Source organism: Euwallacea fornicatus, chromosome 32 (assembly GCF_040115645.1).
Source record: "Euwallacea fornicatus isolate EFF26 chromosome 32, ASM4011564v1, whole genome shotgun sequence".
Classification (NCBI taxonomy): domain Eukaryota; kingdom Metazoa; phylum Arthropoda; class Insecta; order Coleoptera; family Curculionidae; genus Euwallacea; species Euwallacea fornicatus.
The window spans coordinates 2,246,002-2,272,396 of NC_089572.1; the positions used below are offsets into that span (position 1 = coordinate 2,246,002).

Consider the following 26,395-nt stretch of genomic DNA (forward strand, 5'->3'; position numbering starts at 1 on the left):
CACAGTAAACTAATATCTTGATTTAAATCCTTAATTTTTATTATCAATAATGTGTTAATTTAGGTCCTAAGGTAGCAAAAACAATAACCTAAATAATCTTACTATGTAATACAGTATGTATGTAGTACATTAATATACTACAGATAATTCAAGCATTATTCTCTATTTCAGGCTACGTGAAGATCAACACTCTTATAAGACACGACGACCTGATAATAAAATGACAATAACAGTTGACTTTTACATCACCAAAAGTGAGGTTAGATTCAGTATTTATTTACCAACAAAATTCTTCATAAATAAGCTACAGAAAACACCCCCAAAATGAACGTAATAAGTGCCGTAAAGGCGTATGTGGATAAAATGACTAACGAGAGCGAACCAGGCATGAAAGTGCTTCTCATGGACAAAGAAACAACAAGCATTATCAGCATGGTGTACAGCCAAAGCGAAATCCAACAAAAAGAGGTGTTTCTGCTGGAACGTATCGATTCTCCCAATTACGCAAACTCCACAGGGCTCCGCTACCTCAAGTGCCTGGTTTTTGTCAGACCCACACAAGCCAATATAGAGATGTTGTGCCAAGAACTGCGCAACCCTAAATATGGGGCATACTACATTTACTTTTCAAATATCATTGCCAAAGCTGACATCAAACTGTTAGGTAGGGGCTTTGATAAGGTGAAGCTAGTATTTGAAGTAAATGTGCTTTAGCTGAGAATGATGAGCAAGAAGTGGTAAAGGAGGTGCTCGAGTTGTACATGGACTATTTGGCTGTGAATCCACATTTGTTTTCGATGGGCATTGGCTGTTGTATGGAACGCCAATCATGGGATCCCAACGCTCTACAGCGCACTGTGCAAGGTTTGGTTTCAGTGCTTTTGTCATTGAAAAAATCACCTATTATAAGGTGAGTAATTCAAAGGAAGATGAATAAAACATTTTATATCTACATAAAAGATACCAAAATCTCATATTCTACACACAGAAGAATTTCTTTGGTATTATTATCTCAATTTTACCTTGAGCTCTGAATTCAATAGTCTTTCTTTTCTACAGATACCAAGCCAACTCCAAACTAGCCAAAGACTTAGGAGGACGCATTGAGGATGTCATGAACAAAGAATCTTCCCTCTTTGCTTTTGGGCAGAGTGGGCACAGCTTGTTGCTTATTTTGGATAGGCGAGATGACCCCATCACTCCTTTACTTACCCAATGGACCTACCAAGCTATGGTTCATGAACTTATGACCATCAATAACAACAGAGTGAATTTATCCAATGTCCCAGGTATAGAGTTTTTCTGGTAAATAGGTTGTTAAAAATTGGTATTCCAGGTGTTTCTAAGGAGCTCTCAGAGGTGGTCCTTTCTGCTGAACAAGACCCTTTTTATGCAAAAAATATTTTCATGAATTATGGCGACATTGGGCAGAACATCAAGCAACTGATGGAGCAGTTTCAGGCTAAAGCAAAGAGCCATCAGAAGATTGAAAGCATTTCTGACATGAAGACCTTTGTTGAGTCTTACCCACAATTCAAAAAACTCTCAGGAAATGTGACAAAACATGTGACAGTAGTGGGGGAGCTTAGCTCTATGGTGACCAAATACCATTTGCTGGACGTGTCTGAGGTAGAGCAGGAAATAAGTTCTCAAAGTGATCATTCGTCCCATTTGAATAGTATCAAAAAGCTCATCCAAGATGATAAAATTCGCCATACAGACGCTGTAAAGTTGGTCATGTTGTATGCTTTAAGGTACCAAAGCCAAAGCAACAATGAAACATACTATCTCATTGAAATGTTGAAGAAAAGAGGAATTTCAGACAAACTGATTAAACGAGTTGTGTATCTCCTTGAATACGCAGGTTCTCATGCTAGGCAAAGCAACCTCTTCAATGTAGATGACGCAGTGAAAATCACCAAACGATTCTTTAAAGGTCTAAACGGAGTTGATAACGTTTACACCCAACATAAACCCCTGTTACACGACACGTTAGCAGATCTCGTCAATGGCAGACTTAAAGAACATGTCTACCCAGTAGTGGGAAATCACTCGAGCGGATTACGGCCCCAAGATATAGTTGTTTTTATCGTAGGTGGAGCAACCTATGAAGAATCGCTGACAGTGCATAGCTTCAGTAAACCTTACCCTAGCTTTAATATCCTGCTAGGTGGCACAACAGTGCATAATTCAAGGAGCTTTTTAGAGGAGGTGGAGACTGCTTTCCAAGGAGAAGATATGAGGTTACGGAAACACACTAAACACTTGAGAAATGTGAGATTTGAATAGGTGTGTTCCACTCTGCTTATGTTTCACCACCTACATTCCTATTTTTTATTTATTGTGTAAAGATTGTTTTACTGATAATATATTTACATTAAGTTTAAATATACTTATTCAACGATACCAAGCCCTTTAAGGTCACTTCCACTTTTCAAATCCTCTAATAAGTTCTCGTTAAAAATCGAAATTTTAAGTGGTGTATCATAAAATCGAAAAAGAAGTTTCAAAAGTGTATTTTCTACAATTTTTAAAACTATTGACTTTTCAATCAAAAATCGATGTCATTAGTAGTGTGAAAAAGTTGTGAAATCCGGAAACAATAAGTTTAAAGGGCATATAATAAAATTCAGTTTCAGTGTTCAGTAGTGTTCGAACAAGATTTTTGTAAGCTTTTTAAAACGAGAAGGCTATGTAGCAGAAGTTTCTATCAGCTTACTATGGACCTCTGAGCGACACCTCTGATGTTGAAAAGCATTTTAATCTTTTTTTCAGACCGAAGAACTTTTGATTTTATTAAGAAAGAAAACTACACCCTGTATATAGATATTGGTTTTTATTTGTTTTGACTGTATTGCCGTCTTCCGGCGTTATACATATTTCAACAATGGCACACCATATACATATATCTGTAACACAATATATATAATGTCTATACAACAATTTTTTGCTACAGCTCTTTCTCTCTCTCTCTCTTTAATTTATCAACAAGACATCTTTACAGGTCCTAAATTTTAGTAACAAACGGAAATGAAACTTGAGAGAAAAATGTATATTTGCGGGGGATGTGGGTCTCGCAAGGCAATGTTTCTGCACCCCGTCGACCCATCATCAGCGATTGAAGGCACTTTCGAAATCATTGTCTATTTGTTTTTGTCTATAAAGGGTTTTTTTACTATAGGTACCACTTCCATTCCGGAAATGAATTTCAAAGCAGAAAATACTGTCGTAAAATTCAACAGGATATCACAGAATGCCAAATATAACAAGTACACAATTAATTAATTAATTAAAAAAGAAATAATGATCACAAACTCTACTCAATATTTTCCATGTATGTAGTTCAGTGGCGTAGCACTATGTTGGACATTCTGTATAGCAATCTTACAAATCAAAATTAATAATGCACAGAAACTTACGACTATGTACGAATTAAAATTATAAAAGAATTGTCGATATTTGAACGAATTTCTTCCACTACACGATTACCTTACATACGTAACAAAAAAAGCACAAGTGAGGTATATTACGTTATTAATTATGCAGAGAAGTCGACACTTATTACAAGCATGGAACTGTTTGTTTTCCCCCCTTTCTGGGCCACCCATTAGGGGCTCTCCATGCGACCACTCTCCACACACAAGTTCCCTTTCGTAATCCACTACAAGGTCCAATATATAGCAATAAAATGGAGGGAAGTGTGCACTTTCCACATATACTTTACTGTATCACAGCCAAGAAGTCACATGGAAATTATATTTGTATGGGGCTTTGAAATTGATTTTTAAGCTCCTTTTATGCAACAAAACTTCCAAAACTTTGCTTTTTAGACCATCGGTGAACAAAACGGTCCACTGATGGAGTTTGGACGTTTGTTGCTGCTGGACAGTGCCGGACAATGTTGGTTGAATTGCGCCGTTCCGGCACTGCTGTGAAACCAGATTTTAGCTGACTGCTTCTATTTTATGTCTGGTAATTGTATAATTGCCAAACATAAGATAAAATAAAATCACAAACACAGATCTTTGAGAATTTGTATAAAAGCAGTTCCTTATCACACGCGGCTTGCCATTTGAGATCGAGGTGGACTTACACACCAATCAGACTCCACCGTAACTCCGTCCTTATATACCTACAAAAAACCTAACGTTAACATTTTTAGATATCACTCTTAGTAATACTCCTTCATTTTCGCGATTATTTACAACTTAACCGACGTTTTTACTGCATCTTGCCCTTATAACAAGTTCATTTAACCCTACGTGTATTAGTATATATTGTCATGACGAGAGAAATTTCTGAAAATAAACAAGTTTCTCGATTGCACTCTGTTCTCATGCATTTTTCAGTTATATAAAAAAATAGACTGCTTGGACCTTTAAAGCCTCGAACGAACGCGCTACAATAACAGTTTAAAGCTCGACTACTTTAGTAAGGGTAACAATGGCGATTGGTTTTTTTTTTATAAAGGTTATAAAGGCTTGAAATGTACACTAAAATGTACAACATTGCGCGGCTTTGAATCGTCCAGTGTCGATGTAAATTGCCGTACCTACTAATATCGATAAAAAGCAACATCTTTATAAGCAAGTATATCTACAAAAATAATCGACAGAGGGAAGTAGGGCGGATGCTGTATGTCGATTTTCACCAATACTACTATCGATCACGAACCCCTCTCTATCTGTTGCAAGCTTCTTGGTACATTCGCTCAATACCGCCTAACTATGATTCTCATTGCGTTCGATAGCGTCTCTAGTGTGAAACAGGCACTCGCCGCCTACATTGTTGTGGAAAATGCGTATATTCTATATTTGTCCCGTTGTCGAAGCCAATAGAATGACGGCTGCATTTAGTTGAAATGACAGGGGCCCTGCTTCTATTACTTAACTGTTACTAGTAGTCTCTACCCGCATCGACTGCCCATTGACACCCACTGTCTCCCTTCTCAAACAATAAATCAGTCCTCGTTAACTCTACTATGCAAAACTATCACTTGAAAACATCATTCCACCCTACTCCTCTTTGCCAGCTCCTCTTCTTCCTCGATGGCATCAGGGGCGCTCCATCTCCTCTTCCTGCTCTCGGCGTCCAAGGGCAAAGGCGTTAGTTGCGCCGAAGGAGGTGCGTAATAGCCCCCCATCGGCTGGCCGTAGTCGGGGGACCTCACTGATTTAGGGGGTGAATGCGATAAGGGGCGATGGTGGTGGTTCTTGGGTGAGGGTAGCATGAACGGATTTGTGCTGGTGCTATTTGTCACCATGGTGTTACTGTAGTTGCCGGAGTACTGGCGGGCCGACATGGCGGTGGTGGTGGCGGTTGTCATGATGGTAGTGCCCCTCGAAGAGCTGGAAGTCGCCGAAGCGAGTTCACGGGGTGCTAGTGACACCATCACGTCTCCTACCTAAAAAAATAACCATAATATAAAACCCTGTTAGTGTTAAGAGCGTTAGTCTATTAGGGGCTTTCAAACATAAATCCGCTCAATTAGGGACTCTTTGAGGGCACCAATAAGTTCGCCGAAGCTTTACAAGTGGCAAATGTTTACCCATGGTTGATACCACAAGCGCAGCTCTATTATAGGAACTTTCGGAACGGACTCTCTGAGCTTCCAAACATTCTCGGAATCGTTCATTAGGCAAATACGTATGTGCGGTCGCATATGACGGCCCTAAGAAAGCCATATTTGTCTTGTTTATGGCTTCTTGGAAATCGGCTCAAATGACGTGAACGATGTTCAAACAATTTAACATCCTAACAGAGTGTTTGCCCGCGCAAATGCAATTGCGGTGGACGCTTTAACTATCATGTCGCTCGTACTTAGTCACCTGAACAAATAACTGGTCCTTCGAGGCGGATAAGTGCATGTTACACATAAAACAGCGCGTGACCGCATGTTTCTTAACCTCACTCACCTGAAGTCTGTGCACCTTCAGTCCATGACATTGTAGGGTCTTGTCGGGGCTGCAACTGGCCCAACCGTGTCCCATCACGAAGTAGGGATGGTCCGGCGTCGAGTCTACTTCCACCTGCAACAAACGTGTAATCAAAATGGCTGGCGCAACTCTAGTGACGCTCTCGGGTACCCCGGAGGTTTTCGTATTCTAGAAAGCGCTGTTCTAAGGAAAAGGACTCGATCAAATGAGCCGGAATATTATGTTTGAGTTTAAATGATCAATTGCTAACGCAGTTCTAGTTGCACCATCGACGCCCCAAGAGTTTCTCGAGTTAATTAAAGGGGTCCGAATTATTCAAATGATCCGGGGCAGAGTCCATTATGAGAAATAAGTTCTTCGTCATTACGTGTGGCTGCCTCGTAAAATCTGAGCATGGAATGCCGGCCGTACTTGTACTCGCCGTAGTACTACTATCAGGGGTGGGGCGGAGACCGAGGGCAGAAGAAGGTAGTGCCACCACGTTCGATACCGGAACGTTGTTGTCCTTGAGAGAGACCAAGGCCCAGTTGGTATTTTAAGTTCGTTATATGGGAAATGGGTTGTGTCTAGGAGCCGGGCATTGTCTTCTGGTACGTTCCGAGATAACCTCGACGCTTCTGCTGATGTGCCTCCATTGATTCTTCTATCAGGGTTTATTAGGGGACTAATTCAGCCACAAAATAAATAACCTGCTGGCGGATTGAATAATTCGAAGAATGCCTTAATTATCGCGTTTATTTTTTCATTCTGAGGCGAGTTTGTGTAACGCCGGAACGTACTGACTGAAATACGTTAATAGTACTGGCAAACATTTACTCTCTCTCCGCTAAAAATAGTCCCTCATTCTGGCGAAGCTGGTTTCCTTTGTTTATTTTACGAGTCAAAACAAATAATAGAACTTACGTGACTCGATAGCTGGCTGGTAATCGCATTGCGCACTTTAAATTGCATGAAAGAGTGCAGTGCATTGTTCAAAGCAAGCCCAGAGGACAACGGACTCGGATTTGTCGCTTTAATCAATTTTCAATACTCCTGATGACGTCATTATTTTTATATGTCATCTCGAGAAAATTGATGCGACAGTTGATGCGCAAAGCACAAACAAAAAAGCGACGAATTTCACCATAAAATACCACTGGCAGTAATTCGTTATTTAATTTTCGCAGAGCCCTCATCAACAGTTAAATTTCTCAATCACACGACTAACATTGTCTTATTCAGCCTCTTAACAGCGGTCATCTTCAATTGGCAATCACCTTTTTCAAAGGAGTTCAAACCCGTTGATCATGCAGCTATGCTGTAGTTATCGCTGATACAGAAATTATCGAAATGAATTTTTCTCGTATCTATAAATTAATTTGGAATTTCCAATTATTCAATATAAATCTATATATTAAGCATGGTTATTCGATATTGTGTTTTAAATATACAGCGAATGAATTAATTTTGTGGGAACATAAAAAATAGTACATGTTGTTATAATGATGAGTCATAGATGATGATGATAAGTAAGAGGAAGAGGTAGCATTCTAAAATGCATATTATAATAGGCTTGAACATTTTTGTTTGCAATAATTTTAATGTTACCACCCTTTGAGGCCCGCCCGTGACGTTTGAAATTTAATGCAAATTGACGTCATGGCATTTAAAGATATTTAGAATAACGAAAGGTGTTTTTGTCGATTTATCACTCCTTTTTGCGCCGCTTCTAGTCTTTGATACAAATTAAAGGTAATAATAATGAAGGTGCTTTCAAACTTTCAGTGGCGTACCGTATGTGCGAACGTCCGCCTTTCATCATCTGAGTGACGCGACAATAGTAGCCGCAGAGTGTGCGGCGGTGTTCCAATTAAAATTAATAGGTGTTTTAATACTCTCGATGAGGTTGTAATTTGTTCTATATGATTTCATAATACGCAGTGAGGAACAATATTACTCAAAATTCAGTTATATGATTTATTTGATTAATTTTGGTGACTAATAATTTTGACTCTACGCCATTACGTCGTAACGTTATCAAATTAGCGTGATAGGTGCTTAATAAACTCTGGAATTCAAGGGCATGATAATATCAATTAAGCCAAAATGGTCCTCGATCATATTCGAAAACGGCCGTACAAACCCATTAAACTAACTCATAGTAATGCGGGAATAACAATTTGAGTGACGTCATACGAGGCCCGCGATCAGCTGAAATTTGCCGCCAAATTTCATTTTTGAGGTTACGTTAAGTACGCACGTGATCTGGAGACCTCATTGTAATTTCACCGTTGGAAAAACCAGTCCAGCCGATGGGGAGCGAAAAGGTAAATACCTTCAACATGTTAAAGTGAATTCTAAGGGTACCCTGAGTTGGATTTGCGCCCTGGGATCCACGCCCAATGGGCCTAGCATAATTTTCAGGCCTTAAAAGTGACGTCCCACACATCGGCTATTTCGATCCAACTGGGGCTCCATTTCGTGTTTCAACTTAGGCCTATTGTATACTTAGTAAAACAAGCTGATTTCCCGTAGTATGTGTGTCGGTCCTTAAGTCCCCGAAAAATCATAAATTGTACATTAGCACCGGCGATCTTGGGCCGCATCTAGCGCCTTCGCGTTCGGCCCAAAGTCACTGACCTCGGTCGGGTTCTCAAGTATCAAGTCGACACGGTTTTAGGTGGGTTTTTGAAGTGTTCCACAAACAAATATCGAATCCGTGGGTCGAATCACCATTTTTACATTTGTTCCCTACCGATATCGTTGAAAGAATTAGATGTGCGCGTTGTTAAGTCGTGGAGCTACAATAAATAGCGTAACAATGTGATGTACGAATTCCAGTAGCGAATTCTACCAGAAATAACGCGCATGCAAAATATGGGTGGCAATAAAAAGGCAATAAACAGGCGGCCGTAACAGCGCTGAAAGTGGTTCTTCCAGTGGTACTGGTGAATCGAAATTCGCGCGAGATTGGTCACCGACCTTGCCTCCGGTGATTCGAGGCACTTCTTACGTTCGCTACAGCATTAAATGCTTCATGGGATCTAGGAAAGTACTTACAGACGCCCTGAATCCTGATGAGTGTTCAAAAACTTCACGGTTTTTTTAGTTCATCATGTAACAGCGTTGGGACGTTGTTCGCTCCATAGGGTATTTGACAAAATATGCCTTGTCAAAACGTATTCGTGGCGTGGGGAGATCTTCCCAGAATGCCCCCCGTTGGGATTCGTGTCCTATTTTTCCTTCGAACTGCTCTTTCTGAGGATTCCGATCTGAACTCTGAAATTTCATTTCAGGACGCACCTCCTACTGATCTCTAGAGTCCTTAAAATTCGTACTCGACTCAACCATCAACCAGCCTGATCCTGACCTTTCGAATTATGAAACTTGAATTGTTAAGGCTTAAATCAAGTTTCGACCCGTTAAAAGTTCTTTCATTTGACGATTATTTCAGAGGTTCTAGCAGCTCCCATTCTGATGGTCTACGCCGTGGAATTTCAGTCCCGAATCAAGATCCACCTATGAGACTCCGCTTATTACCTAGTTTTGACCTTTTATTCCGACTGTAAGAGCCTCGGAATTTCAAAATTTCTGGTCTCCGAATCTCCGAGTCCCAATCTAGCAGTGAACTCATTAGAATGTTCTGTAGAGAGTAATTTTTTGAGGGCACTTGTAAGTTCTGAAAGGATGCGAAGAACCCAATAACGAGTTTAGTATTATTTGTGCGTTCACTTTGAATCAATTCTCGACTCATCAAAAACTCTCTCTTGCGGGTTATTGAAATGAATTCAAGAACCCGGTCTCAATTTTTACGGCTTTTTGATATAGTAAATTAAATTTCAAACGTTGGTATTTCGTGACCTAGTTACCCACCCATAAAGGTGGCAATTCCGAGAACTTTTAGCTCATATCGCATAAACTTGTCCCCAAGAAAAATCTGAAAGCGTAGGCATGTCATCTGCAGCTGGTGAAATTTATGCTGGCGCCAGCATTAAAATTCGACCATGAGTGGCCAGTTTCGTAACCTCTAAACCGCTTTAAACTATGAAACAGCAAAACCTCACCTGCGCTCTTCTTTGGTCGTACGTCAGCGTAATGGTAACATGCCCTTCCTTGCCCTCTTCGATCTTGACCACCGTACTCTCGGCCAGCCTCAACGCAGGGTTTTTCTCTGCCGACTGCACAAAGTCCTCAGTCCTCATGTCCTCGATCCTTTTCAACTCCCCGTTGCCCAGCTGCACTAGTTGCCCCTTTTGGAAATTGGCCGGTACGGTATTGTTGTTCAAATGCTTCCTTGGAGACCTCGGGGGTGAAGCCGTGCTCGCAACAAGACGCCTCCGGCCCTCCGGAGGCTTCTGCAGATCAAGCGGCATGGGCCGAGGCGAGTCTTCAGGCCTGATCAACAGACGATGCTTCATTGACCCCTCTTTCCCCGAGGGGACCTTGAAACTAGGGCTTTGCGGCAGAGGCGAATTGGGCACCGGAGAGTTCCTCTTCAACACCCCCCCAGTTGACTTTACCAACGATGTGGGGGGGTTGAAGGTCTCAGGATGAGGCGGAAGAAAGGTGGCGGTACTGCTAGCAGTAGGAGTAGCCGGCGAAAACATTTCTTGGGGGCTCAAGGGAGTGGGCGGGAAGGTGGGAGTTCGCAGCATGTAAGGTTGCGGACATATCGAAGGATACGGGAAGAGGCTATATTGGGGACTCGGAGGGAAGGGCCGGTAAGGCGAATAGGGTGATAACGGCTCCTCCTTTACATCCTCTTTTTGGTGGGTGAGGTTCACTGGGAGGGAGGAAGGCGGTGGGGAGGGGTACTTGCCGATCCGGCCTCCGTTGGGATAAGAGGTGGGCACGCTGGGTACCCCATTGTAAGTTCTGCAACGTAAACGTTTGTTAGTTATTCACGGGGAAAAAGAACGGAACTTATGTAGTACCGTGTGGCCGGAGGCAGCAGCTTGGGATGAGGTCTTAAGAACACCTCAGCGGGCTGCTTTGGAGGGTTCCGGCTCCACGGTTCAGAGTATGTCATGTAGGGCAGTCGTCCTTCTACTCCGGCGGAAATCATCGGCCCGACGGCCTTTTACAGCCTTCCTGGAACAAAACGACTACGTACAGTAGAACTTGGTTAATGCGAACGTGCTTAATACGAGATCACGGTCACAACGTCCAGTCCATCCCGTTTCCTTATTAATCCCGTCAAGTTTATACGAAATACAATGGACCCGACGCAACGAGCGATCGTTTACAGCGAGCAGGTTTGCGTGTCCCGTGAGCGTTCGCATTAAGCGAGTTGTGCCGTGTTTACACTTCAGAACGTTTCGGTGAGCGCGGCGCTCAGATGTGGCTCGAGAAGTTTCTGGAATATTCTAGATTCGTTCGCTCCGGCTATATTTAATTGAGGTATAAAGTTAATAAAAATAAATTGGAACTGCAACACTGTTTTCGCAGTCTGACATTTGGTTTTTACGTAAATGGATATGTGTATTCAAATTCAAAGAATAATTGTTACTGGCGATTAATCGACTCGCACCTACGCTGCGCTATTGCGATGTAGTCGATGAGATGTATAATTTTATTGTGTTGCGTAACGTTACTCACTCAGCTTTTTGTTTCCAGGGCTGATGAAACGACACTAAAAATCACACAAACAACGCGCGTATTGTTTTAAGGGACCATTCATGTGGGTAATTGTCGTTAACCAGGGGAATTCGGCCTTGGCAACGAGAAATCATATGATTACTCATGTTCACGTTATAAATACATATCATAATATAATAATAATATATCAGATTGGACGAGGAACGCGCGTATACATTGGAAATAACCGAGAAACTCAGGACCGGATCCGAGAAATCCCCGCTGGGAAACGCGAAACTGCGCGACTCGAAATAAGTGAACCGAAATCGTTCGTTTTTAAGCCCAAAGATGGCGATTAGGCGCGAATCGAGGATAAGTTCCTGCCCCGAACTCTGTCAAATAAGTTTATGTCAAATGACGTAAGTTCATCCGGCATGAACGCAAGCGCCGGCAGACGTTAAATTGGCGCTCGAAGCGTGACATTGACATCGCGCATTTAAATTATTATTTTTTTTTTAATTTGGCGCCACTTTTCTGCTCGTATAAATCTATGGGTCAACCACACCTTCGACGTGCGGTTGTGCCCATTATGATAATTGCGGATGTTGACATTTAGAGAGGTAGGTAAGCGGCATGTTTGGGTCATGTAATGGCCTCACGTCCGGTCCTGTAACCGCTCGAAAACGTACGAAATCAGCGAACCCATCATCGTGAGCGCGTTTTAACGCGCATCAAATGTTACATTGTTCTTTCTTCAATAAATAATGTTTATTATGGTAATTGACACAATTCATGTGGGATGTCTATTGTTTTGCCGCGTGGGACGCTTTTATTTCGGTCGGCAGAGATAAGCTCATCGGAGCGTCGGTTTTTAATAACGCGCTGCTGCTGCCCCTTACGGCCGTGGTACGTACCACTTGACAAAGGAACGACACAATTGCAAGTTTCGATTTGTTAATGGTCGGGAATTTGCTGATATGCTTTCGTTGGGTAAGGTTAGGCGGCGTAACCTTCGCCTTGTACTCGAGGCACGTTCGGTTTGATCGTGGAGGCAGCCATGTTGCCGCAATTGCAGTTTTAAGTCCAAGAATCTCGAAACGTACTTATTTTCACGAGTTTTGACACATTTTGACAGCAAGCGCTGATCCATGAATTAGGTCGGTTTAGATTAGTCCCAAGTCGGGGAACTATTTTCAACGCTTATTTTCCATTCGGGATCTTGAGAGTCTTTTAAAAGTGATTTTCGACCCCGACAAATATCTGAAGTTTCATTACTTTTCAGGCTTTTATGTCTCTGTTTTCATGATGAAGCACTTAATTTCATATTCCATAACGTATTTCAAGCCGGTTTCAAAATTCACGCCAAATTTAACTCCAAGCTGACTCATATTTAATCTAAGTTTGTTTTTGTTACAGACCTCTTCGAGTCTTACGTAGGACCCACTTTGAGTATTTTACTAAACGACTCATATCTAATCCAAGTTGTCATTTGTTGCAGGTTCCTTCAACTCTGACGTAGGAGCCACTTCGAGTGTCTTACTAAATGACGCATATCTATTCCAAGTTGTCACTTGTTGCAGGTTCCTTCAACTCTGACGTAGGAGCCACTTCGAGTGTCTTACTAAATGACGCATATCTATTCCAAGTTGTCACTTGTTGCAGGTTCCTTCAGCTCTGACGTAGGAGCCACTTCGAGTGTCTTACTAAATGACGCATATCTATTCCAAGTTGTCACTTGTTGCAGGTTCCTTCAGCTCTGACGTAGGAGCCACTTCGAGTGTCTTACTAAATGACGCATATCTATTCCAAGTTGTCACTTGTTGCAGGTTCCTTCAGCTCTGACGTAGGAGCCACTTCGAGTGTCTTACTAAATGACGCATATCTATTCCAAGTTGTCATTTGTTGCAGGTTCCTTCAACTCTGACGTAGGAGCCACTTCGAGTGTCTTACTAAATGACGCATATCTATTCCAAGTTGTCACTTGTTGCAGGTTCCTTCAGCTCTGACGTAGGAGCCACTTCGAGTGTCTTACTAAATGACGCATATCTATTCCAAGTTGTCATTTGTTGCAGGTTCCTTCAACTCTGACGTAGGAGCCACTTCGAGTGTCTTACTAAATGACGCATATCTATTCCAAGTTGTCACTTGTTGCAGGTTCCTTCAGCTCTGAAGTAGGAATCACTTCAAGTGTTTTTCCAAACGACTCATACCTAATCAAAGTTTTCATTTGTTGCACGTTCCTTCAGCTCTCGCATTAGAGCACGTTCAAAGTTTCCATCAAGTGATTCATACCTAATCCAAGTTGGTCTTTGTTTCGGGTTCCGTGTGGTCTCGGATAGGATAGGAGCCGATTTCCATATGACGTAGTCGTCAATAATGATAGGGTCCCCGTCTCTTTTGGAACACTTTCCGCGTACAATTCGGACGTTTTGTGTGGAGACTCGCAGTTCATTAGATGTGTACATGTGGGAGCCACTTTTTATGATTTTATAGCATCAATGAAAATTGGCAATGAGACAGCTTTTCTATATTTTCCAGTCAGTTATAACATCGTTTTGGCTTGACGTGAGGTACTTTTTCGTATCATTTTGGTGTTTGTGCGAAGAGTTAAAGTTCGACAAAGTGCCCTTTCTTCCGGATCCTTTCATGTCGCACGTAGGACTCGGCGCAGAAGTCCTGGGAAAACTTCACGCAGGAGTCAGTTTTTAATTTTTAATTTTGAGAAACCTTTTTGATACGTTCTTTGTGTTTAGGCTCCACGTTCCATTTATCACGACTTTTACCCGCTCCACGAGGAGATGTTGCCATTCTGCGCGAGTGGCAACATCTCGCATACTTCTGCTTTAAAAAATTAAAAAAAAAAAAAAAACAAAATCCTGCGACTTTTCGCCATCTTGACACTTCTTCGGCGCGTAATTCAATTTCATATCGGCGACGCGTTGATTACGCGCACCGTTCGGGAACTACATTGTTGCATTTCAGGCGGTTTTCATTAACACATCAATTATCCGGTTAGATTTCCACCGTAAACGGAAAACAATAATCAGCCGTTACGCAAATCGAGATAATAATAAAAGACCCAGCAATGAATAGTAGATTTAATAGTAAACAGAAACACCTGTGCCCGTGCACACTATTAATACGTATCTATTTTATATTGCGTAACGCCTCTCAGGGCCGTATCCCACCCATTTTGTGGCAATTCCTTACTGCACCCCCTCGAAGAGCCGCGTTCGACTAATGAGGCTGGTGGCAATTTCCCAGAGAGTGATTAAGGGACACCCGATTGTTTTAAATGGTAAGATAAGTGCTGACGAGAAGCTGCAACGGCCCTGGAACTGCACGTTTAATTATTATTCATTAAAATAATGTGGAGTATGCAATTAGTTTTCGGTTACACAATGTGATACTTATCGAGCACTGCTGCTGCTGCGATTGCATATATTATTAGCGCATGCATAAACTACGCACCCTATCGGCCATTTTTTTTTTTTCTTACTTTTTTTTCCAATTTATCTGTAATACCAGCGAAGCACTAACCTGTCGCAGCTAGCGTCTCTATGGTGTTAAAGCTCCAGAACAACCATTCGCGCTGCTGCCGTAGAGTAACTACTATTGCACAACGACCGCGGATACTACCGTGATACGCACCACCAACACCAATACGTCATCATCCTTTACGTAGGCCTAACCGCGAAGTACTACGTATACTACCGCGACCACGGAACCAAAAGACTCGGGTACGACCGGTCGGAGTGGGAGGGCCGCCGGTCGCGAGATGTGATACTTCCAAGAATTCGACAATAGAACCACTTCAGGGCCCGTAATGGGTCTCTCGAGATAACAATGGGTCCACGGTCATGTTTATGGTGCTCTTTTTGTGTACGTCGAATCTCGGAACGATGGACTAGTCCCCAGATTGGCAGCACCCCCGAAAGTCGCAGCGGCAAGGGGAGGATGATTCGGTACCACCATAGATCGGGTTTGCATTTGAACGGGGTGTTGTATGGGAAATTAGCTGAAGTGTTAGCCGTATGAGGGTGAAAGTAAAAAATCACTGTGCAAATTGCACAGTTGCGGGTGCAACATTTAGGGGTGATAAAACTGTCTTTATTTTAGGATCGAACTGCGTCTTTTCTCTGCGCGCCCCGAGTTTCGGTTGTTAACACTGAAATTTTTTGATCATTGATCATCATGATTTTAAACTCTGTTCGGTTATTTAGAACTGATTCTTGAACGATCCCAACGGAATTGCTTTTCTTCTGAAAGGAATTTCACTTGTGACCCCGTAGGGTTGAATAGTTTTTATCGTCAAATCAAACTGCGACCATTCTCCCGCTTTCTACATTCTTAATTTTGACCATGAAGGCAAGAACTAGTTTCACAATGCTGCATTACGCAGTCATTAGGCTAGAAATTCTAGCTGCATAGGCAGGACTTCGGGGCGGTTTGGTTCATGCGGTGCTCCGTTTTCCTACTCGACCAATATCATTTTTCCCTAGCTCGAAGCCCCTAATTTTAACTAAACTCAGAAGAGAAGTTCCTGTCAAAAGTACTATGTTCGGAGTTGTTAACCTTCAAGTTTGTTGTTTGTCCCTTATTCCGGTTGGGGACCTCCCATCAAAAAGAGTACATTTTGACAGCACATTTTGGAAGTGTCTATAACCACGAATGTCAAAATTTGACAACTGCATTTTTACCTTGTCTAATAGAGAACTTTGACAATTACTTGTTTTATCCCATTTGTCAAAGTCAAATCCTAATACTTTGAACAAATTTTTACTTGCGAGCTTGCCCGTTCTTAACGTTATTTTCATTAAATTGTGACTTTCAAAGTATATTTAAGAACGCCCAATAGATTCTCAGAATACGTCCCCAAAAATCTGTTTTGATTGATTTCTTTGGAAATTGAGAATTGCGATTTCGCAAAACTTTGTCTTCTCAGAGACGTCACTAATTTGACACAATTGGCAAATGTCAAATAAATAGTGAAGTGTGATGGACTTTAGTTCACCCTCAGGCTGTGTTGACAATTTCCGATTTGGACGGCTTTTTGTGTGTAAATTGTGCAAAATTCTCGCCTTTTTTCAAATACCGGATTTACCCTGAGGAACTTCTCTAACAAATTCATGAACTTCTTCCAATTCCTTTGTTTTTAAGGTTTTAAAGGTAACGATGCCCACATTGATGTTCTTGAGTGCAGTTAAACAGTGGCTGCGAATTTACGGCAAAAATGTGCATTTCAATTTTATATTCAGAGATAAATAAATCGCGCCAGTGCGTACGTGATAGTTAGATGTTTACGCATTTATTGGTCCGCAGATAACAATTCACGATCGCAATTTGGCGGTGCTCAATTGTGGTTTAATCCGGACCACGTTATGGAATTTTCAATACCAAGTGACTGTGCGAATTTCGTGGCCCGTCACGAGATTCTTAATAAACACCAAAAAAAATCACATCGACAACACTGTTCTGTAGTATGAGGTAATGTTGTCAGATTTGAACTTTAGCCTAGTTTTGGGCGGCAATCAGGGCACTTGTTGCAGCCGCTTTCAAAAGTGCCAACGAGATTATGATAAATTTTCACGGTTGCCATAGTTTCTACGTGTGACATCCGACTTTACAATTGACAGTTCAGCACTGATGACAATTGATTAATGCAAAAACGTAGCAACCTGCAACGGCGCATGATCTCGCAGTGGTCCTGTCATGTCAAATGAACGTTGTCAGGTATTAACTGACATTAAGTACCAAACCGCGCGTTCATTTTCAGGGTGTCCGATTTGAACACGTTTTTTTTTACAGCTTACCTTGCATATTTTACATTAAGTCAAGGAAGCTAATTGCGGATGTACATTCGCAATTGGGTTCCTCGAGCAGGTGTGAACAAGTTTCGAGCCAAAAACAATTTCGTCAAGGTTACCCTCAATGGGTCAGTTTTTGTTTTACGACATGGCACAGCTTCGTACGTTTTTCCCCAATAAAAGTTTACTACAATACCATTTTCATGCTCTTGGGAACCATCACAAAGCGGCGGAACCGCAAAATTGCCGCAACCCACCCACTTTCAAAAGCGGGCAATAATGATTGCTAACGTCCTTTAAATGACAATTGGTCTCGGTTTCGTAAGAGTTAGTTTCGCAACTAATTGAGCGTGATCAAACTAACATACATATCACCTGGACGAGTGCCACCCCCAGGTGGCGGCGGCGTATCACACCCCGGCCGCCACAACCTTGGCTCGAAAATCAATTCAGCCTTGCCTAATGCGGTCGCTATGGCAACAGCGCCCATTCATCCCAGTCGCGCCGCCCCCGGACGACGTACAACCGCCGCTCCCGCGCTGTTGCCACGGCTACCCTGTCCGCGGGGGTTATTTTTACCCCACCCGGGGTCGTACACGAGGCACTTGTTTGTTTTTACGCGGAATTTGATAATTCGACCTTGATCATGACGCGAAATAAGTCAGGCCATATTGACCCGCCGACCACGCCACCCCCCGAATTATGTTCTACAATTTACTATCCCTATACGTGCAGAACAGGGTGAACATTTCGGCCCCTGTGCGGGAGTAAAGAAAGAAAGGGAGAAAGGGAGCGTTTCATTCATGCCGCCTGCCTTTATCCAGAGCTGCGGTTTTTGGGGCCCCCGAGCCTCCGCGATGATAATGTGGGGTGGGTTCGAGAGGGAGCGGGGGGAGGTGGGGGGGGGGGGGGGGGGGACGTTGCAATCGCTGTAGGAACTGAATGGAAACACCGTTCTTATCGATCGCCCGCTGTGTTAATAGTTGCCACGTGCGGATGAGAGAGAAAACTAGAGCTAATTTGAATTAAACTACGGGCACGTGTCTTCACCCTTCTGAGCCCTCCGCAATAGTTCGAGGATGCTCACTGCCTCGGGCGACAATAGACGTCAATTGGCGTTGGCCCCACCCAAAGACAGTGTCAATGACACTCTTATTATTATTCCGCCAAAGCGATTAATAAACAATGTAATAATTGGAATAGTTTTATGGACGGGTGCGTTTAAAGGCGTCACGAGAAACTGATGGTAACCTGTTGGCCAAATGGAACGGGATTCACCCAAATCCAATCAGTGAAAAGAGGGAAAACTCTTTCGGATTTATATCGTTTTTAGACTAATTTCCTGGTGATCAGGCACCGACCACACGACTTTCCCTCAATAAAATGCCAAATTTCATTCTAAAAATTCCTGGGTCCGTTCCATTTAGCCATCAGTTTAGTATCCCATCACGATCGGCCGTCTAACAATGCCAGAAAAGTTGTTTTTCAAGAGCCGCACGTTTGGGGATAGTCTCAAGGTGAGCGCCAACAGAGCCGGCTTCCCCCCTCCGACCGCAGACCATTAAATTAAAACTCCGGTCCTGTGCACTGGCCATAGCTCAATCACCTTACACAATATAGCAATTTTCCGGTGGCCTGCAAAAAGGCCCGCAGATAATTAGCATGCCGCAAAAGCCCCAGGACTTCTCCCACGTAAGCGGGTATGCAAATGTACGGGGTGTCACGAGATAGAGGTTCCCATAAGGGGCCCCAGATCTGAATTCGCCCCTGGGGAAAAATTTGCTGCAAATTCGGCTCATCTCCTTTGCATTCTCGGAATGCACGCGCTCGTCCATTGTTTCCCGTCAAGGCCACGTCGGAATTAATTCTATCGGTTTGCGTGCGAGAATGGACGTATTGTGTCCCCCCCAGACTCACGGGGGCCACCATCTGAATGCCAATATATAGATCTTATAGTTAACACCATACCCCCCCCCCTTCGCCCCTCCCCCCTCCGCCCTAGCCCCGGGCCTCGAAATAGGTACAGAACGAATGGTAAAAGTCCAGAAATATATAGGGTGTTTCACTGGTTTTGGGAAAGAGTGTTGCGTATTTCGCAAATAGTAAAGTGCGGACAGTGTCGTAACCCAAGGAATTTCGATACACATCTAAAGTAAATCTCAAAGTAGATTCGAATCTTCTAGGCCTAGTGCGTTAAAAAACGCTGAAAAATACGAGGTATCCATTAAAAAACCTCGTTTTAATTCCCTAAACTCTGGAGGCCATTAATACTTCGAATAGAACTCGGAAATTTCACAGATTTGAAAACTTCTCAAACCTTCTGGGAAATTTACTGAGAGACATTTCTTCATTTCGGTAGATTTCAAATAATTGAAAATCTACCGGGTCTTCCGCGCGAAAAGTCGAATTTTGTGTTGCCATATGTCGATGCTGCTCTTACGCCAAGAGAACGAGTGAAAGATACTTCTACCTCTTAAGGTGACGCATTTGTCGGTTTCAGTAGATTTCACGGTTCGGAAAATGTACAGTGCTGAGCATTCGTCAATAAATTAAGAAGCATTAAAAATGCACTGGGAGTTCCATATGGAAAAATACTTTTTAATAATACACACGCATGCATCCTCGTATACGTACATACAAGTGTTCCCAGATTGAGTAGGTTTAAAAATGTATCAAATAGCCATATGAGTAAATTCAAGTCGCCCACGAACTTGCAGGAACGCAGCTAGCTCAGACCTTCTAACCCTTTTCAGCCCGAAACCACCCTACAGATCCTGCCCCAAGTAGCGAACGAGATGTTCAAGGGCAGGGTTCGCCATGCAACTTCAACTGACCGTTGTCCGCCATTATGCTAATAAGATGAGTCACTACTGCCATATTCGCATATCCTGCGGTTAATTGTCGCTGCTCCTGCCGAGGCGTAATTACATTAATAAGCTAGTTCACTGAACCATCATCATCATCATCATCATCATCATCATCATCATCATCATCATCATGAATCACGTGGGCCCTTAAGTGCTCCTCATTGACGTCCGTGCAATCGGCCATCGGGAGGAGGAAGAGGAGGAGGAGGAGGAGGATAAAATCTTTTGTGTACTATATCGTGACTCGGCATACTCCATCACCGGCTGTTTTTATCTAACACATAGAACAGCTCGACCAGGAGCCGATCAATAGAATGCGAATGTTCATTCAGTCGCGGCGGAATGTGCGATCGATCGTCATCATCGCAATGCCATTTGCACAGTCAATTATTGAACATGCTGGTGCATGTTCATTAAGGTAATACTCGTTTAAGGAAACTCGTTTTATTGACGAACACTACCTACGTTGCTGGCTCGATAAGTCTATTCAAAGTGAATGCATTTGTTGGACGTGTCGTTACGCATCAATGAGGAAGAAACTCTACGATAAGAAACGTTTTCTTCAAAGTTTGTAAGAGCAAAAATTACCCTTATGACGCAAAAAATGTCCACGAAGCCCGCTCGCCAACCAGATCTGACCCTGTGCGATTTTCAATCAGCGACAGCATTCCTTTTACTATCTACCGGTTACGACGTGAGTAAACTTCTATTAATAACCGGGCACTCACTCGTACCTAGTGCAAGTGACGTCCTAGCTTCCACGGTGTGACCGCAGCCTTAGCCTACAATACTGGGGAAATAGGCTTATTTGAACTTAATGAAAACACTCCTGCCGCCACACGCAAATTATAGTGTGTAGTCGAAAATTTCATAACCTTGACATTGGAGTAATGGATGAAAGCGCTCACCTTGAGGGCAGAACTGCTGCTGAGTGCTATCGGGGCGCCATGGTACCCCGCAGCCATGTGAAGGGTCCTTAATTTTTCCTGACAGGGGCGCTTTCGGACAATCGACAACACTCAAATTGCCCCCGGTATTGGGCGTTCGGAACACGCGACAACGTGGACGAGCGCAAACTGAACGTAACGTAGTGAACGATTGAAAGTTATATTACAGCGTGTGTACGGGCCAGACAGTGGCGTCGTAAGAGGCGTTGCCATGTTGTAGTAGCAGGATTTCCCGGTCTACACGGGAGAGAATTAACCCCTGTCGGGGACGATGGCTTCGTTAGGTGCAATCTGGCAACACCGCAGCGTACGCAAGTTCGATGTTTCCTACTTGTTGCTGATGGCAGGAACTCGGCCAGAGCATCGGGAATCGTTTGAGGCAGGAGAGGGTTGGTGGACCAATTACGCGCCCGCTTACGTCGATTAACAGCCCCTCGATTAGTCAGCGGCTGCGGCACGCATTTGGCGAGGCCCTCTCACTCTCCAGACTTGACACCAGGCGATTTACAATAAATAAATGAGTTCTTTCGGAAAATGATAATAATAAAAAAGACATTTGAAGATTCTTAATCAGTTCAGGACAATTGCATATTACTACTATGGCAAAATTGCTTTTCGACATATTTGAACAATGGTTTTCAAACAATTGGTTAGGAAGCACGTAGGATGGCGGCTTATCTTTTCCAGGAGAGATTTACTACTCTCATCTTCACGATGTAGTTTTGGCTGTCAGTCTTAAGTTATAATTGATTGCCGAGGGACGCGTGGGATCATTTCGATATCAGAAGTCGAAAATGAGTGACACGTGGGAACAGAGCATAAATGTATTAGTGAGATAGTGAGTCGTGGGTTCCTTGGCTTGGACGGTTAGATATTGTGGTCTCAAATTGCGATTGGGAAATGGGGGGATATGACCCATACGTACTAAAATAGTCGAAAACCGGATTTATTTTCCTACTTGAACGATATTTATGTGAAACAGAATCTGAAATTAATTTCTGTTTGTTAAACACAATGCGGCGTTGCCGTCGATAGTGCGCGAAAATTCTATAACTGACTGGCAAATCACCGAGATTTAACATCAACACTCTTTTGTTCGACAAACGTCATGTTGCCATAATCGCATCTTCTTTTCCAAGAACGATAAAATGATCAGGGCAGTTCGGGAATACGGTCGATCTGAGCACATAACTTATAATTCCGACCGGCGACCAGGGGACACGTGGGACCCATTCGTTTTCTAAGCTCTGCAGTTGTTGATGTGTGTTCGCCTCTAAGTGACGGTTTGTCAAAGCGTTCATTGAGCTTGTCAAAAAGACGACACGCGATGTTGTCGTCGCTTCCCCAACGACCACGTTTCGAGAAATTTTTCTTACCGACCCATTTCCGTACACGTTTACAAACGAATGCCCAGGAATGCGATTCAAAGCCAATCGCGGAGAACAAATTATTACACTAAAAGAAATGCATAAATCAGAGCTATTATATAGCGAGGAATCCGTTGCCGAGGCGAGAAATACTTTCCCACCATTTTCGCGACCATTAACGCCCATCGAGAGGAAAAAAACGAGTGCAAATTGCCCCATTGCAAATTACCCCGCCATTAGGCCATGGCAGTATATTAAACTGTCTTGTTTTTTCATTGCTTCATCATTCCCCTTCGAGACGAAAGCTGGCAACGCGGTATGGTTTGGTTTGACATCTAGACAAAACACTAACACCTTGTTGCCAGGTGTCCGGTTTCGCTGCCTATTACATTAATATTGAGTTACTCGAGTTTTGAGTAGAGGCATGTGCAATATTTAATAATAATGTTTACTATAACGGTGTTATTAAACAAAGTCGTTAAGATTCGATCTTATTTTGGCTATTGTGAGGTTGCAAAAGGTTATACATATGCCTAAATTAAGAATACATTTCAATGGTTGATAACTCGGTTAAATGGGGACGTGGTCCGGTAGCGACCAGTTTTTAGTTTAGGAAAAGAGATTGCCCAGAGAGGTGTTTGGGCCAACTTACAGACCCCCGTTGTCGCGCTGAGTCACCAAATTACTAATCGTTTGTTTATAGCTTCAATCAGCGTGGGATGTTTTATATTTGCAGCGGAGGTGGATTTAATTCCCATAAATCACGATTGTTGGGTAAAATTTCGGGTACAAGAATAAGTGTTTTATGGCCAGACCTGCGACCGAAAACACGTCCCCCACGCAATGACATCACATAATATCCCACCTTATGCGGAATCCATCAGCATCACTGAGCTGATTAAATTTACTACTACACATGACGATAACAATTTACAGCTATCCATCTCCTTTTCCATCTTGTTGCCAAGTGGTCTCTTATCGTAAATAAACGATGTTGTTTATACAGTCGAAGATTGATCTTTGCGACAGCCGATTCTCCGAAAAATTTATGGGTCAGAAAAGTGGCAACGCCGCAGCGCTCTTTTGTTTGCTCGCAGGGCCAGAAAGGCAGTAGATGTGTCAATGGTGGACTAGTAAATTTTTTTAGAAGCACCCGTTGAGAGGTTTTATTTGAAAATGTTAGCTTCCATAATGATTCCGGGAATGTTCCTCCGTTCGTCGTACTCTCTTAAAACATTTGGTAAACATTCCGACGATAATGAAGCGAGAACGTGTCCAGCGTATTTCGGTTTTACTGCTGTTAATTTGCTTTTTAAATAAGCATCTGTTAAAGTAAATAATTTACCAGAGGCGCTCTATTATTAACTTTAGCTCGGGCAAGAATTCTAGCTACTTTTTACCTGCAGACCGATTGATAAAATCGGATGAGGAATTCAAACGTACCGCCGCCACGCCGCCAGTGAAAAAAGTGCCACTCGTCGCCATTAAATCCTCTCCGCGACCGGCCGATGACGTACCAAATTCCTCCGCGTCATTATATCTCTTATTCTAAGAAAAAATGGACCGTGCGGCATTTCGAAACAAGGCACCATTCTTCTCGTTTAGATCCGACGATCGGGACCGCTCGAAAATCTTCGAATTCCTCACCAGAAACGAGACCTGACTGACTTCGTTATGAACGTCTCGGAGACCGGGAAATAATGCGACATGTGGCAACGTGTTGCGAACAAAAGCGATATTTCAGTTCGACTGTCACCGCTCGACCTCGGAAACTTCCTCCCGTCACTATGACAACGTGTTGCGAACAAAAGCGATATTTCAGTTCGACTGTCACCGCTCGACCTCGGAAACTTCCCCCCGTCACTATGACAACACTGCTTTGCGTCTGACAGGTCTTTCGAGAACGGTCACGGCAACGGAACGAATGTGACAACCTCGTAGCGATCTGCCAGATACGGGTCTGCCTCGTAGCCGTCCGACGTTGCCACATATTAATCATCGTTAGGAAAAACTTTCCACGTCTATGGTGCTATGTCATGCTTCCAGGGAATGAAAAAGGTGAAGGTCGAACAAAAGCGATCTCCAGGATCGTCTTCGGGGTGTTGCCAGGATAACGAGGTGCTCCTCCCCGCCTCGGCGCTCCCTTTTCGAAGGTGCTATTTTCAGAACCATCGTCATGGCTTTCCCCAGGACAGAGCAGCGATAAGGGCAGGAAATTGCGAGTCGTTCTCTCCTAATTTCGTAATCGCGAGTGCAAAGTCAATGTATGCGAAACTACGCAGTATAGCAGCATGAAAAATATGGCCTGCCAAAAGTCGATGTTAATTTAAAAAAAAGGGAATTTTAAATTCCCAAAAGACACTAGACTGAATGTCATAAATAAATTAGCATCCGTGCTCGAGTTGGTCGGGTACGTGGCAACTCCGCTTGATTTGTCTGTTAGTTGACATTGACAGGTGTCGGGAGTGGAAACAAAGGACAACTGCGCTGTTGCCGGGAACTTTCTCCGGCTTTGTGAATGTCCGATATTACATTCTTGCCAGCAATTTATAACCGCCCACATGCTCATTCAGAACGCCTAACATCCGGCACGAAACTATTTATTTTGAGTCGTTCCAAATTTAATGGCGCATTCTCTGCTCACACCGACGACTTGTTTTGCTTTTTTTTCGTCTCATGAAGGTGCCAATTTCCCGAGAGCGGAACCCGTAATGCACCAGCGCAGATTTCAACGTGAGTCAATGAATTTTTGCCAAGAAACATTCTTTCGGTGTCATGCAAGGTCAAATCCAAGGCCAAGAAATGCAATATTGTTATTGATACAGGTCGTCCGAGTGTAACAAAATTGATTTTGACAGCTGTGTAAACAAATGCCACGCTGCCATCGTTGAAATTATTTGAAATTTTAAAGGGACAGGTGAGATTGCAATTGCGCAACTACGTCGTCGGAGGTCCCTCACGACGCTATTTCGGAGACGTCGCCGCTATTTTTACACACCGTGTGTACGCAATTTACAAGTAGGACCACACATATGTATCGCTTGCATAAATAGTGCGCAAGGAGAGGTCATTGGCGCCCCTCATAAATACCTGCGACTGGAAACTATTTTCGTAAAAAAAAGGGGATTGTGGCAGCGTCGCACAAAATCGCGGTAAAAATGACAGGAGTGTCATGCGACTCAAACGAGAAGTGCAGCGTTGCCGGATGTTGTTCTATTTATTGTGAATGATGATAATATTGCAAGGTAATGTTTATTTTGATAATGAAACCGGAATAATCAAGATACCTACTAAGTTTTTAATGGAACGGAGTACTGTTTGCATTATCTCATCACAGGCCAGAAATATCTCGTTAGATCAATGAATTGTACGGAGGAGGAGCAGCAGCAAACAACGGATCCTTGAACTTTTTCGAGAGCGCTCGTTAATCAACAAAAAGCCGATGTTTATGGTTTGTATAATAATACGCAACCGTGTCGGAATTTCCGCGCACATTAACAACAATTTCCCCAAGTAAATATTTGGCCTTAAGCCGTGTTCACACGTCCACTTACCTCTTCCAAAAATGACGAGAGAGCGGAACAAACGCGAATTGCGACGAGACCAAAGATGACCGCATTGGTCGCCACACAACATACAACAAACAGCCTTCCGTGTGATGCCGACGTAGTACTACGTACTCGCTCCCCGAGGGGGGAATACTACTAGCAGTGCAATCCAGACGAGTCGCCGATGGTAGAGCTGTCTTTGGGGGGCACTATTCAACTGACTGATTGTGGTAAAAGAAGGTTCGGCCCAAAGCGCGTAGGAGAGATGAGCGCAATCGTTTTTGTTGATGCAATTTGCCCCTCTTAAATTAGAGCGTTCTAGGAAGAGTTGGTACAAGTTACAACATCGAGAGGCAAGAGATAGTTG

At 43.1% G+C, this 26,395-nt stretch overlaps 2 protein-coding genes across 7 annotated transcripts; one reads left to right on the forward strand and one right to left on the reverse strand.

Moving 5' to 3' along the window:
- Positions 1 to 2: 2 nt before the first annotated feature.
- Vps45 (vacuolar protein sorting 45) lies at positions 3 to 2,388 on the forward strand. Its single transcript, XM_066298899.1, has 5 exons — positions 3 to 113; positions 172 to 664; positions 715 to 910; positions 1,060 to 1,289; positions 1,337 to 2,388. Exons 2-5 carry the CDS (start codon positions 325 to 327, stop codon positions 2,287 to 2,289), a joined length of 1,719 nt encoding a protein of 572 aa, XP_066154996.1. The 5' UTR covers positions 3 to 113; positions 172 to 324; the 3' UTR covers positions 2,290 to 2,388.
- A 431-nt stretch (positions 2,389 to 2,819) lies between these two features.
- Atx-1 (Ataxin 1) lies at positions 2,820 to 26,159 on the reverse strand. Of its 6 annotated transcripts, none has more exons than XM_066298902.1 (5): positions 26,035 to 26,159; positions 10,850 to 11,006; positions 9,980 to 10,790; positions 5,916 to 6,029; positions 2,820 to 5,404 (listed from the first exon to the last, which is right to left on the reverse strand). In XM_066298902.1, exons 2-5 carry the CDS (start codon positions 10,978 to 10,980, stop codon positions 5,006 to 5,008), a joined length of 1,455 nt encoding a protein of 484 aa, XP_066154999.1. In that variant the 5' UTR covers positions 10,981 to 11,006; positions 26,035 to 26,159; the 3' UTR covers positions 2,820 to 5,005. The 6 variants fall into 6 exon arrangements, with proteins under 6 accessions (XP_066154999.1, XP_066155002.1, XP_066155001.1 ...); XM_066298905.1 differs by lacking the exon at positions 26,035 to 26,159 and adding an exon at positions 21,075 to 21,234 and having other exon boundaries at positions 10,850 to 11,002; XM_066298904.1 differs by lacking the exon at positions 26,035 to 26,159 and adding an exon at positions 21,075 to 21,234 and having other exon boundaries at positions 10,850 to 11,020.
- Between the last annotated feature and the right edge of the window lie 236 nt (positions 26,160 to 26,395).

Bases quoted from the DNA above. Each gene is read 5' to 3' on its own strand.
- Atx-1 (XM_066298902.1), bottom strand. From the start codon at position 10,980: ATGATTTCCGCCGGAGTAGAAGGACGACTGCCCTACATGACATACTCT. The intron at 10,791-10,849 runs GTACTACATAAG...TTTACGTTGCAG, and splicing joins CTGCTGCCTCCGGCCACACG to AACTTACAATGGGGTACCCA. The intron at 6,030-9,979 runs GTGAGGTTTTGC...CGTTTGTTGCAG, and splicing joins ACGACCAAAGAAGAGCGCAG to GTGGAAGTAGACTCGACGCC.
- Vps45 (XM_066298899.1), top strand. From the start codon at position 325: ATGAACGTAATAAGTGCCGTAAAGGCGTATGTGGATAAAATGACTAAC. The intron at 665-714 runs GTAGGGGCTTTG...AATGTGCTTTAG, and splicing joins AGCTGACATCAAACTGTTAG to CTGAGAATGATGAGCAAGAA. The intron at 1,290-1,336 runs GTATAGAGTTTT...TTGGTATTCCAG, and splicing joins GAATTTATCCAATGTCCCAG to GTGTTTCTAAGGAGCTCTCA.